Genomic DNA, 12,000 nt, shown 5'->3' on the forward strand with positions numbered 1-12,000 from the left:
CAGCCAGAAATAGCTGGGTTCTTCCTTTTGCCACTTCGGGAGAGCTCTGGAGAGGAGCAGGGATGGGACTCAGAGCCATCACGCTGCCGTGGAGCCGCTGGCTTTCCTGCGGGCCGAGGGGACAAGCCAGGGAGTTTGTCTCTGCAGACAGGATGTGTATGGCCTGGAATTCAGGGGGAATTATGAACATCTCTGCTGGTTCATGAGCAGGGAGCTGCAGGGGTCTCGTCCCAGCTCATGCCAAGGTGCAGCTTTAGTGGACTGGGATGCATGTGCAAGCATCTGCATGCAAGACAGTGCCTGAAACATCCTTCCAGGGAAACATGAAAGGAATTTTATTAGTTTTTCAGCAGGATCTGCTCTCCTCCTGGGTGTGCCATGCTCCTGGTGGGCTTAGACCTGGTGTGCAGGAGAAGTAGCTCAGCCCCTGTCGTGGATGGTGGGAATGCCTGTGAGCCAGGGAGGGGAGTCAGCCTTGGACCCAGGCTGGCTTCCACAGCTTTTATCATCATGTTTCCACCTTTTCTTGCTTGTGGAGTAAGGCACATCTCTGGTTAACAGCTGAAGGGCTCAGCCTCAGCCTCAGCATCCTCCCACAGTCCATTCTTGCCTGTTGGCACACACTGGGATGAAGGGATGTCCTCTGGGCACTGGGGCTGGGGGCTGAGCGAGGGACGTGGAGGTTCCTGGGATGGACCTGGTGCAGTTCTCACCGTGGGATGGGGGTGGGGTGGGCAGCCTGGTTTGGATCCAACCTCCTTGTAATTAAAGTGCTGGGAAGAAGGGATTTCACATGCTGGGGGATGAAAGGCAGCGTGGATGTGAAACACCAGAATGCCAGGATCAGGGAAGTGCTGGGGTGATGGAGGGAGGGCAGGAAAGGACAGACCATGAGGAGGGAGGAGAGGCACAATGGCAGGAGGTAGTAAATAATGCAGGAACCACACAGCAGCCAAAGGGCATTAGGAGCAGGGATGGCAGAGCCACTTGCTGTGGGTGTGAGCCACAGCATCCTTGGTGCCTTCTTTAGGCTGTTGGACACAGAGCACAGTGAAGTGCCTTTTGGAGCTAATCACAGCAGAAATTAATGGCTGTTTTCACACCAGGTGGCAGCATCCATGTCCTGGGAACAGCACTGCAAGGACTGTGTGTTCAGTGGGTTTCTGGCCAAGGAAGGGAGGAGGTGGCAGGAGGAAGTGGCAGGATGACTTGCTGAGCCCTGGACTCAGCAACAGGCAGAGCTCGCAGGGTTAAGGCAAAGATTTGGCCATAAATGCAGCAGTTTGCAGTTACTGGTGCTCAGAGTCCAGCAGGGCTCTTTGCTCTTGAGGTACTGAAAATGCAGCTCAGTCCTCACCTTGATTTGATTTTGTTTGCTTACAGAGATGCTGCTTATTTGCTAAAATGGGCTTCTGCTTCTCTGGTGCAGGAGAAGCAAGAGGTAGCATCCTCTGAACAGAAATGTTCCCTGATCATGGTCATGGGGGTGCTGTCCTGGCCAGGGTGACTCTTGGCACTTGACAGGGTTGGAGCATCCTGACTCCATCCCCTTTTTTTCTGGCCATCTCAGATTTTAGCACTGGACTAAGAAAATCAGTAGATTTTCCTCCTTTTTCTTCTCCCATGCAAACATAAGGGAACTTTCTACCCATGATTGTGACACTGGGATTTCCTCTTCCCTACCAAGGGTGCAAGCCCTACCTGAAAAGACAGGCAGGTAAATAAATACAGGCAGGGTCTGTGCTGCTGTGTGATGGCACTGAAGCTGATGGGTGCTGAAACCCAGGAGCAGTGTTACATAATTCGGACTGCAATGCAGAAACTCTTCCTTAATTTTTAATTATCCAACTGCCGCACGAACGTAGCCCTCGACTTGGGACGTGGAGTTGGCCTGTGGGCACGTGCGAGGGGGCTTGGCTGGCAAGGATGACAGGAAACCCTTCCCACGTGTTCCTGTCCCTCATGGCACGGTGGGAAGAAGGGTGTCCCCGTGGCACTGAGCGGGGCTGCTCTGTGGTGGGTGGAGAGGACGCTCTGCACCCGCCGCAGGGACCAAGGGAGTGCAGATCTGCAAAGGTCTTTGAGGCTTCTCTGGGTTGCAGGGATAGAGAAATGGGTGGCACCATGGTCACTTTGCATCCAGATTTCCCGTAGCTGCTGGTTAAAGAGCCCCGAGTGCCTCCCAGGGTGGGTTTGTTGGGATGCGGGAGAAACAGGGAAGGAGCTGTTGCAGACCTCGGCTGTGAAGCACCGTTTTTTCCTCTCCCTGTTTCTCTTCCTCTTTCAAATCCCCACTCTGCACTTTCTGTCCTTCCTACAAAGGCAGCTGCCTCAGAGCAGCTTAGGCTTCAAAGTTCCCAAAATAACAAAGGTTAAAATAAATTAAAAAAAAAAAAAGGGGTCGCTACAAGATCAAGTCAGTGCCCCACTTGCACCTGGGCTCAGAGCCTCAAAGCAGCTGCAAAGAGCCCCCCACAGTGTCCATGGTCAGGCATCTCAATGCTTGTGGTCCCATCTTCATCCTCCTGCAGTCACAGGAGATTCTGTAGTAGCCAGGAAGAGGCTGCAGGTAATTGAAAGAGGTGGGGGGTCCGAATGCTTCTGTTGCCTGTGGGGGCAATTGGAGAAGGTCTCTCGTGGAGGAGAAGGCTGTGGTGGTGGTTGCAGCCCCAGGGCTGTGTCCTGTGCCCACGGGCCCTGTCCCCTGGCCAGGTGGGTGGGCAAACAGCTCCTCTGTACTCAGCGTGGTGCTTTGTGCCTCTGCTGGCTCTGCTGATTTATATAGATCATCAATATGACAATTATATACACCTGCAGGTTTAATTACCTCCATTTTTGTCAGGCAGCGACAGATTTATGCCTCTATTCAGTTCCTGTAAATCTGAAACAAGCTTGACTAGACCCAAAAGTCCTCCCATTGATCACCGTGCACTGGCTGGTCTCTGGCCCTCTTGACAAGCTCTTCTCTCAAGAGTGATAAATTCAAGATGCACAGTTAACTTTTTCCCCTTCTACATCTTTCTTCTTCCTTCTTTCTTCTTTTTGGTTTTTGGTTGTTTTTTTGTGGTTTGTTTTTTGTTTTTTTTTTTCATTCTCACTTTTCCACTTTTCAAAGCCTCTCCACAAAGTTAAAACAGAGCTTGAAATCAGGTAAGAGCTCCTAAGGCACAGAAGTTTGTGGTGGCAATATCCCTTGCCTGCCTTGTCCATCCCAGTATGGGGTCACAGGTGAGGATTCTTCCTGCCCCAGAAGCAGCCTCAGTCCCACCAGGGGAGGTGGGAGGAAGGGGAGGATCACCTCTTGGAAAAGCTGCTGTGGATAAATGAGCAGACAGGGTTATTTTGGCCCAGTTCACAACCCTGGGAGGGCCACCCCATCCCTCCTATATCCCAGAAGACCGACAGGTGCTGACTCTCCCCCTGGGAGATGAGGAACAGGCAGGTGTTCCTGTTTCCTGTGCTGAGCACAAGAATGCCAAAATGATGTCTAATTTGCCTGCCCTCCTGGCCTCGGTGCAGCGAGCACTTAAACAAATTGGTGTGCAGGAGCGAGCTGAAATTTACCCTTGAAGTGGCATGGCTGTGATGCATCCCCCCAGCTGCCCTGCCAGTCCCACCACCACAGCCTGACCTCTCCTGTACGATATGCTCCGGTGTCCTGCTAAGTGCCTGGCAGATGGGCTGGGGTGGCCGGCCGTTACCTTCCCTGCCAGCCCACGATGGATATAAATAGGCCTTTTCTTCCCTGTGAAAATTGCTGGCTGGCTTGGAAAGCTGAAGGGAATCTTGGCAAGCGCCTTGGGTCTGTAAGGTCGGACAGCACGGAGGGCTGGAGTTTGGAAAGGTGGAGTTGTTGGCTGGATGCTGAGAAGCTCTCTCAGTGTGAGGGAGCTGCCCTGGGGTCTCCTTCTCTCAGCGAGGCAGTGCCTGAGGGAGCAGAGGGTCTCAGCCTGCCCTTGAAGGGACATGTGGTTGTGGGATGCATCCAAGAAGGGTGGCCTGGGTAGCACCTGACTGGCTTTGCAGTCACCCTTCAACCTCAAGAGACTGGGCAGTGTGGGGGCAGTGGGTTGTGGTCCCTTGGCATCTCCAGCCACAGCTGATAACTGGGGGGAAAAATGTTAAAACCACAGCATAGCTATATACAGTCCTTTCCCTGCTGCAGGGATTTCCCAAGCTGGGATGTGCCTCTGTGCTCTCTGGCTCAATAACTGTTGGTGACTCTATCTTCCCTGAGTTTGATTCCTTTCTCAGTGCTTCCCTACTTTATGCTGGTTGAAAAGGAACCTATTGTTGGTTTTTACATGCCTAATTTTTGCAAAGTGAGAAAGGATGAATTACCATTGCCTTTCCCACTGCTCCACAGGCCTGCTGGTTTTATAGGCTTTTATCATGTCCCTGCTCAGTCATTTGCTTCCTTTACTGAGGAGTCCTAACACAGTTGGCTTCTCCTCTTCACAAAGCTGTTTGCGACATCTCATCTTCCTTGTACCCCTCCTCCGAACCTTCCGAGCTTTGCCTCCCCCGTTTCGAGATGGTTGACCTGAATACACCACTTGCAGGATTTGAGATTGGCTTCTTTCACCAAAGTTGAATTTCACCTGCCCACTTCCTTGCCCGCTTTCCACCAGCACTTCACAGCTTTAGCTTTGAGGAGACTAAATTTAGCAAAGTTGGTGACCAACTTTGTCGTTCGCCCCCTCTTCCAGAATGTTTCTGAGCAGCCGAGGTCCTGACAGAGATCTCTGTGGGGCTTCTCGGTAACCTCCTTTCATCGGGAAAACTAACCTCTTGTCTTACTCCTCCCCCACCTGGCGGGCTTCAGGAGGGCTTTCCCTCTTATCCCAGCCCCACTTTGGCGCTTTGGGAAAATTTTGAGGGTGGATTTTGACAAGAACTCTTTGAAACGAGTCCATCACCCTTTACAGTGCTGGGTGACCTGTATTTACCCCTCCACCAGTTCCTCTAACAAAGTGTCCACGGCAGAAGTGGCATTGACTGCTCTTTAATTTCCACGAGGCACGAGAGCTTTTTTAAGAGGTTGGGGTCTCCTCTATCACATTTTGCTTCTCCAGTTGCTCACCCTTTTGGAGTGATGCTGATTGTGCTGGTGGAGTTCAGCAGCTCATAGGTGAACATCATCTGAGCTGAGGGGTTTGTGCCTTCCATCCCATTGATTTTCTGGGAGATGATTTTGCCAGGGCAGTAATTTTCCATGGCTGATTAGGAGCTTCTTAATCATTTGTGCTCTTTCCGTGGAGAACTGAGTTGCCCTCTGGAAGAGGTGATGTGATAGCACTGCAGAGTGGGATATCAGCTACAAATGTGTTCCCTTCTGGAGTTTATATATCAGCCTCACATCTGTAGGCTGTTGTCACACATTCTCTTTATTTTACCTTTGCTCACTGTCATCGTGTGGGGCTTTGGGGTTTTTGTTTCACATGAGTGTTGTTCCGGGAGGTGGATTTGTCTCTCTTCCTACATCTCCTCTGTAGTTCACAGTTGTGGCAGATGGGACCAAACTAAGAAGACAGGAGTGAAAATCAAACACCAGCGAACGTCCCAATCTGCTCGTTGTTTTTACCAGCTTTTGGTCAAAATAAACAATACCGCGATGGAAAAATAACCTTGGAGGGGATGTTGCACAGGTGTGGTTGGGCACGTCCTTGGGTCCACAGGGAAGAGCAGGGCAATGGGGCACGTTGTGCTGTAAGGTCAGCAGCTGCAGAGCAAACCCAGTCGACTCAGACCCATTAGTGATGAATCAGTGTCCTTCTCTCTGGAAATGGTCGTGCAGCACAGCGTCACTCCCGGGGTGACGGAGGGGTTGGTTGAAGAAAGGGATGAATTAGGGCTGTGGCATATTTGGGACAAAAATCCCAGTTCAGGCAGGGCTAAAGCTTTGAAATGTAACTCCTTGGTGACCTTCCCAAAAGCAAAGGCACCCTATGTTCCGAGGAGACACCTGGTTATCTGTCAGCCTTGCTATGGCAGCTCGTGGCTTCACGTGTGCCAGCCTCACGTGCAGACATCGTGGTGGGGTGATATCTCTGACATAGCCAGAGTGGCTCCAGGGAGATCACCAGTGCCTTTTCCTTGAGCCTTTATGTTCTCCCGTATCCATGAGCCTTTTGGAAATCTTGCCCCAGGGCCAAAGCAGGTTCCTGATATATAAAGTGAGGTTTATGTTTGCTGGTATGGAAAAGCTGGGTTGTCTTGGAAAGGCAAAATGACCTACAGAATGAGCTGGTTTTCCTACCTGAGATTGGAGGCAGGAAGAAAAAAAGAAGCAAATAAAATATGGATAGTCAGTGATGAATGTGGGGGTTTTTAAGAGGCCCATAAAAACATGAATATTACACCATGAGTGATGTGTCATTAAAACCTTGGAAGTATAAACGAGTTAAATATCAGGATAAGCATTTTGACATCTGAATTGATAGTAATCAAGGCCTGAGGTCCCAACAGAGCGATTGAGTGACTCATGGTGGGAGAGTCTCCTGAGTCTCTTCAGACACTGGAGACCCTTCCAGGAGTGCAAGACTTGCTTTAGCTGAATCTGAGCCCTTTAAAGGATTTGTGAGGTTTAGACGTGGAGCAAAAGCCTTTGCTAATGGTGAACTTAAATAAAAACACAGTCAGGTTCCGGATGGAAAATAAGCCAGGTTTAAATGTTAACAAGGAAATACAAGTCCAAGTCAAAATCTGTGCTCTGCTGTATGAAATGAGTCTGTGGAGACTGGCATTATGACAGAGTTCATTTGACTTATTGGAGGCATCTATTAGTGCAAAACACTTCCAAATGGAGAGGAAAATTGTTTTACTGGGTGGTTTTTTTTTCATCAAAATGCTGATGTGAGGTTTTAAGGAGAGTCGCTGCCTTTGTGTGCCACAATGCCAGGGCTCAGTGGGGAGGTGGGTACATGGAAATGGATCCATGGCAGCTCTGGGCTCATGAGCCATGGTTTTAATGTTGCACCAGCTCAGGTGCAGAAGTGGGCTGTGACAGAGGTGTTGCCTCCCAAGACTGGGAGATGCAGTGCTGTTGCCTCCAGAAGGGTTGGGTTTGCTTTGGGTGGGACGGCTGTCCCTTGGGTAACGAAGTTGTTTGGGATAATCAATAATGAAGCAGGTATAAATCCATGCACCTCCAGCACCTTCAATCTGGTCGTTTGTCCTCTCCTCAGATCACTCCTCTAGAACCTCTCCTTCCCTGTCCCTCCCCTCGCAGATGGTTTGGGAGGGGAGCAGCCACAGCTGTTATGTTGAAAGCATCAGCTGGGGCCTTTGGAGGCTGCTGCTCCTGTAGATAGGAAGGACCTGGGCCACGTTTGATACCAGGTGAACGCAGCACAGCCTAATTAGTGGTCTCCTACTGTTATTAACCTCTGACTCAGGCAGGCTATTTTTTAACAGAGGTGCAAGAAGTTAATACTTGTGCTAATGGCTTCCTATCCAAGGCCTTAATGAAAGCCACACAGGGACCAGGCTTTCCATCAATATCTTTCAAACTTTGAACTTGAAATTATCCTCTCCCCCTGCCTTTTTTTTAAATTTTTTTGGCTTTCTGCCTGCTTTTCCGCCTCCTCTGGGACACACGGGCCCCGTGGTGTCAGGATGACCTGATCTGGTCAGGAGAGTTGGCGCCTGCCAGTGCCATGGCAGAGCTGACTCCCTGTGGCGTCCAGATAAACGGTCCCAGTTGGCTACGTGGGTCACCATGGCATCTCCCACCAGGTGATGAGGTGTTTGCTTGGAGAGCAAGATAAAAACAAAAGTGGAATGCATTGGACTGGCAGGAGAGATAACAGAAATGTTGTGTTAGGGAGGAAGCTTGGGCTTGTCTTGGTCTTGGTCTTGCTGGAACCAAGCTCCACGAGAACTTCACAGGTGCAGGAAAGCATTTATATGTGTGATGTTGTCAAGTACAAATGGAGTGGGATTTGTGCAGCTGACATGTTGCTAAGGCACTTGAGGAGAGGAGGAGAAGGTCCAAGGGTGAAGCCTGTTCATCCAGGTGCTGCCTCAAGAGCCTTTGCCCAGGGCAGGAGCAGCGATGGTGGAACAGCTTTGTCCTGCAGTGGGATAAAGAGGTCACAGCCTACCAGTCTGGGGTGATGATGGTTGATTTTTGGGGTGTTTTCTTCTGTCTCTAGCACTTCTAACTTGTGTGCAATGCAGCTGCAGGATCATGTCGTGGTGTCTGGTGAGAAAAGATAATGTACTCAGGCTCTGTGGCTGGATTGTGCTCTTTTAAAACAAGAATCCATTTTTTATTGGAATACATATTTCTTTTAAAAAATAAGCCTGTTTAAATAAATTTGAAATTATGACAACCTATTTTAAGGCTTAAATTTACTATAATCTATTAATCATTTAAATAACTTCCACCAAGGATTTCTCCTCAAATATTAATGAGCTGGAGGGTGCTGCTTTTACAATGATATGTCAGATCAGGGGAAAAACATCTCTAACTGTAGCTTTCTAAATGTCACAATGTCACATTCTTAGTATCTATTATTTTCACTCTTTACAATGGAGCAAATGCTGGTATTTACATTTTTTCCAAATGTCAGTATGTTGAGTTCCTGTTGCGCATAAAAGCTCTTGCCTTAATTACTCCTAATTTCACATTAGCAGGCAGGTGCAGGGAGAGTGTTTTCTTCCATTTGAGCTGGTTCATTCCAAGTTGAGAAGCCATGGGGAGTTGGGAAAGCGGGCAGGCTTGTTTCCCCTTTCCAGTCCATGAATAAAGACCAGGTGGGAGAGGAGGAGATCTGCCGTTTCAAACCCTCCCGGCTCCCAGGGCCGGCTTTTCAAAGGGGGGGATGTGTGTCCCTAAACGAACAGCTCAGCAGTCAGAGGGAATTTCAGAAGTGCTCCTGGCTTCCTGGTGGCTTCAACTCCTCTTGGTTTTGCTTCCCGGTGGCACTGCGGAGCGCTCGGTGTCCCTCTGCTCGGGACACTCCAAGTGCACTGATTACCGCCAGAAATGCGGCCCGTGCTGAGCACAAACCATCTGCAATTCACTCGCTGTGGCTAATGTTTCCTTTGATTAATCAAATCAGTTTGGGAGGATGAACCTGGTTCCTGATGCAGATTTTGCCCCCCCACCCCCCTCCCTCCGCCCCATCCCCGGCAGCCAGCTCACTTAAGGCAGCCTAATGAAATTAATTAACAGCAAATTTAAAATGTTGCTTTTCGGCGCTGTAATTGAATTCCAGTTTTCATTTGAAGGCAGCATGAAACAAGCAAAATAAAGATGTTAATTTGCAAAGTGAGACGGGCTCTTTCCCACTGCCATCAAAATGCATGGCCACAAATAGAATGGAGCGGGATGGGTCTGGCTGGACCGTCCCCACAGGGCAGAGACAGGAGGGAGAGCTGTGCCTCACTGGGAAGCTCATCATGTTTTTTTATTGTTATTCCAACAAAATCTGCTATTTTCAGGAACATTAACTAATGGGCAAGTGGCAGGCTCGAGCTGATGGCTGAGATCAAGGTGGTGTGAGATGGTGATCGAGGTGATCTGGCTGGAGGTGGAGGTAATGATTAAAACGGTGCCCATCTCTCCTAGGAATGGGCTTGTGTGACCCTCTCTTTGGCTGAGACCCAGCCATAGGACATTCTTGAAATTTTGGAGTCAGCCAGGTGAATTTGGTTTGATTTGGCATTTGGTGTCCCTGTCCTCAGCTGCTCCTTCTGCTTGGGTGTCCTCTGCTGCTGTCACTCATCAGCACAGCTCTGTTGATCTCACCTAAACCTTGAAGTTAAAAGCACTTAGGGAAAGTCAGGGTACTTGGGCAGAAGCTGCAGGTACCTCTGCAGGTCTCTGGGCTGAGTCCTGTGTGGGGAGCTGTAAAACATGATTGAAGACTGAGAACCTCTGAAATCACCTCAATCAAAGTCAGGTGTGACTGCAGCTCCGTGCATATTTCACTGTCCACAAAGGACGGGAGATATTTTGTCTGCAATAATTTGTGACGTGGTCCCGGTGATCCCATCAGTGCTGCTGAGGAGTTGTCCTGTATCCTCTGCTCCCAGTGCCTGGAGCTGTGTTTAACATGAGGTGTGTGGGTGAAACCTGCCCAAATTAGAGCTGGAAGGATGCTGCTGGGTTCCCCGCCTCTGGCCCTGAGATGTTGTCAGTGAGTGCTCTCTCCCTGCACCACATCTGGATTTTTGGAGAGGCCCACATCTGGATTATAACTAGAAATATGATTTTACTCTGCTTTAACCATTTAGGTTGTGGTTTGTGTATGCTGTATGCAACCCTTGGCCCCTCCACCTGTTTTTTTGGGAAGAGGGGAATGTTCCCATCAACTCTCTGCTCTGTATTTCCCCCCTGACCAGCTTTGCTTTTGCAGAGATCTCAGGCAACACGGACGACATCCCCCTGGTGCGCTGGCGGCAGCAGTGGCTGGAGAACGGCACATTGCTCTTCCACATCCACCACCAAGACGGGGCCCCCAACCTGCCCGGCTTCGACCCCACAGAGGAGCCCCAGACTGAGTCGGCAGAGGAGGAGCTGAGGATCCTCCACATCTCCGTCATGGTATGTGATGGGAAGGTAGCCCCTCTTTAGCTGTCCAGAAGCCTGCAGAAAATACAGTGGCTTTTTGAAAAACCTCATCTGGCTCCAGCTGCCCTAGGATGGGGAACTGAGCCCACTTTTGGGGGTAGTTAGGATGCCTTGGGCACCTCTCCAAGTGATGCTTTAACACTGAACTTCTTTAAACCTCTCCCTTAGTTTGCATCGCTTTGAAAATATGTTCGTGGGGTGCCTTTATCCCCAGGGTGTGCGTGTGGGGCGGTTTCTGTGCTTTGAAGGTCTCAGCCCCCCTAACCCAGGGTTAATTCACACTGACTTTGTCAGGAGCCCTTTGCCCGTGGATGGTACCTGCTGTCCACTGCTCCGACACGCGGCGGGTGTCACGGTGCCACCAGGCACTGCCACCACCACTTTGATCAGCGTGGCAGCCCCGTGGCCGTGGTGTCACAGCGTGCAGCCAGAGCACCCCACGTGTTGAGGTTGGACAGCTCTCCTCCTCCCCCCCCAGACACAGGGAGACAAGCTTTTGATGGTAGAGAAAGGTCTGTGTGTTGGAGGTGGATCTGTGGTGTGGTGATTGTTTTGTGTTTTTTGGGTTTTTTTTTTGTTATACTGGAAAAAACGTGAAGAAACCTACAGTTTTTTGTGCCACTGGAAGATAATTAGCCGGAGACAATGTGTTGCCGAGGCTGCAAACAGGCTGTTTAATGGTGCCTACCCTAATGAGAGCTTCAATTGCTCTTCCAGATTGCAGCCCCAGGCCAGGTTTCTCCTCCATCATTTGTGCTTGATTAGTCTCGAGGAAAAAAAATAACTGGCAAAGCCACTCCCAGAAACATCTTACACCATTATCTCTATTTTATTGTCCATTCCCAGTTGCTCCTGAGGGGGTGCATCACCTCTGGAGAGGCTGGCCCCACCCTGCTGCCATGGTCTTGGTCTTCCTGGGTCCTGCTGGATTCCAAGATCAAGGCAGGAGTAACTGGAACGAGGCTTATTATCAAGATGATGAAAAGAATGTCTGCAACTCATTGCTCCCCTACCAAAATGTGCAAATACAGATTGAGTCCTCCCTCTGCCCCTTTTCCGCCATCACTCTCAGCTCCATGCCAGTAGCATCCTTTCACTCTGAAAAACAGAGGTTGCATTTTGTGCCAGGAGTCGGGATCACGTGGAGTGTTCAAGGCTGATTTTCTTTCTTTCCTGTGTGGTTGCCAAGAGAAGAGGTGTGAGCAAGGGCCTGTATCCATCGTGACTGTGGTCCTCACACGGAATGTGCAAGGAGCACTCCCACACCCATCCGGTGCAGGGCTCCTCACGGGCATCTTGTGAGTGCTGGATTAGGGGGAAGGCAGAACGGCATCTCTGTGCTCCCATGGAGGGGAACCAGGGGCCTCAGGTGGTGCCCTGCTCCTCTCCAATGTGCAGTGGGTGGAGGAGACTCCAGT

At 50.1% G+C, this 12,000-nt stretch overlaps 1 protein-coding gene across 4 annotated transcripts in view; it reads left to right on the top strand.

The window, feature by feature from the left end:
- The window catches only part of ASTN1 (astrotactin 1), a 58,479-nt gene that overhangs the window by 9,904 nt on the left and 36,575 nt on the right, over positions 1–12,000 (top strand). For all 4 annotated transcript variants that reach the window (XM_050307147.1, XM_050307144.1, XM_050307145.1 and 1 more), the window contains exon 2: positions 10,368–10,555. In XM_050307147.1, coding sequence (XP_050163104.1) covers positions 10,368–10,555 — 188 coding nt within the window. The remainder of the gene's footprint in view (positions 1–10,367; positions 10,556–12,000) is intronic.

The sequence above is a fragment of the Myiozetetes cayanensis genome, unplaced genomic scaffold (genome assembly GCF_022539395.1).
Source record: "Myiozetetes cayanensis isolate MyiCay16 unplaced genomic scaffold, myiCay2020 scf12, whole genome shotgun sequence".
NCBI lineage: Eukaryota > Metazoa > Chordata > Aves > Passeriformes > Tyrannidae > Myiozetetes > Myiozetetes cayanensis.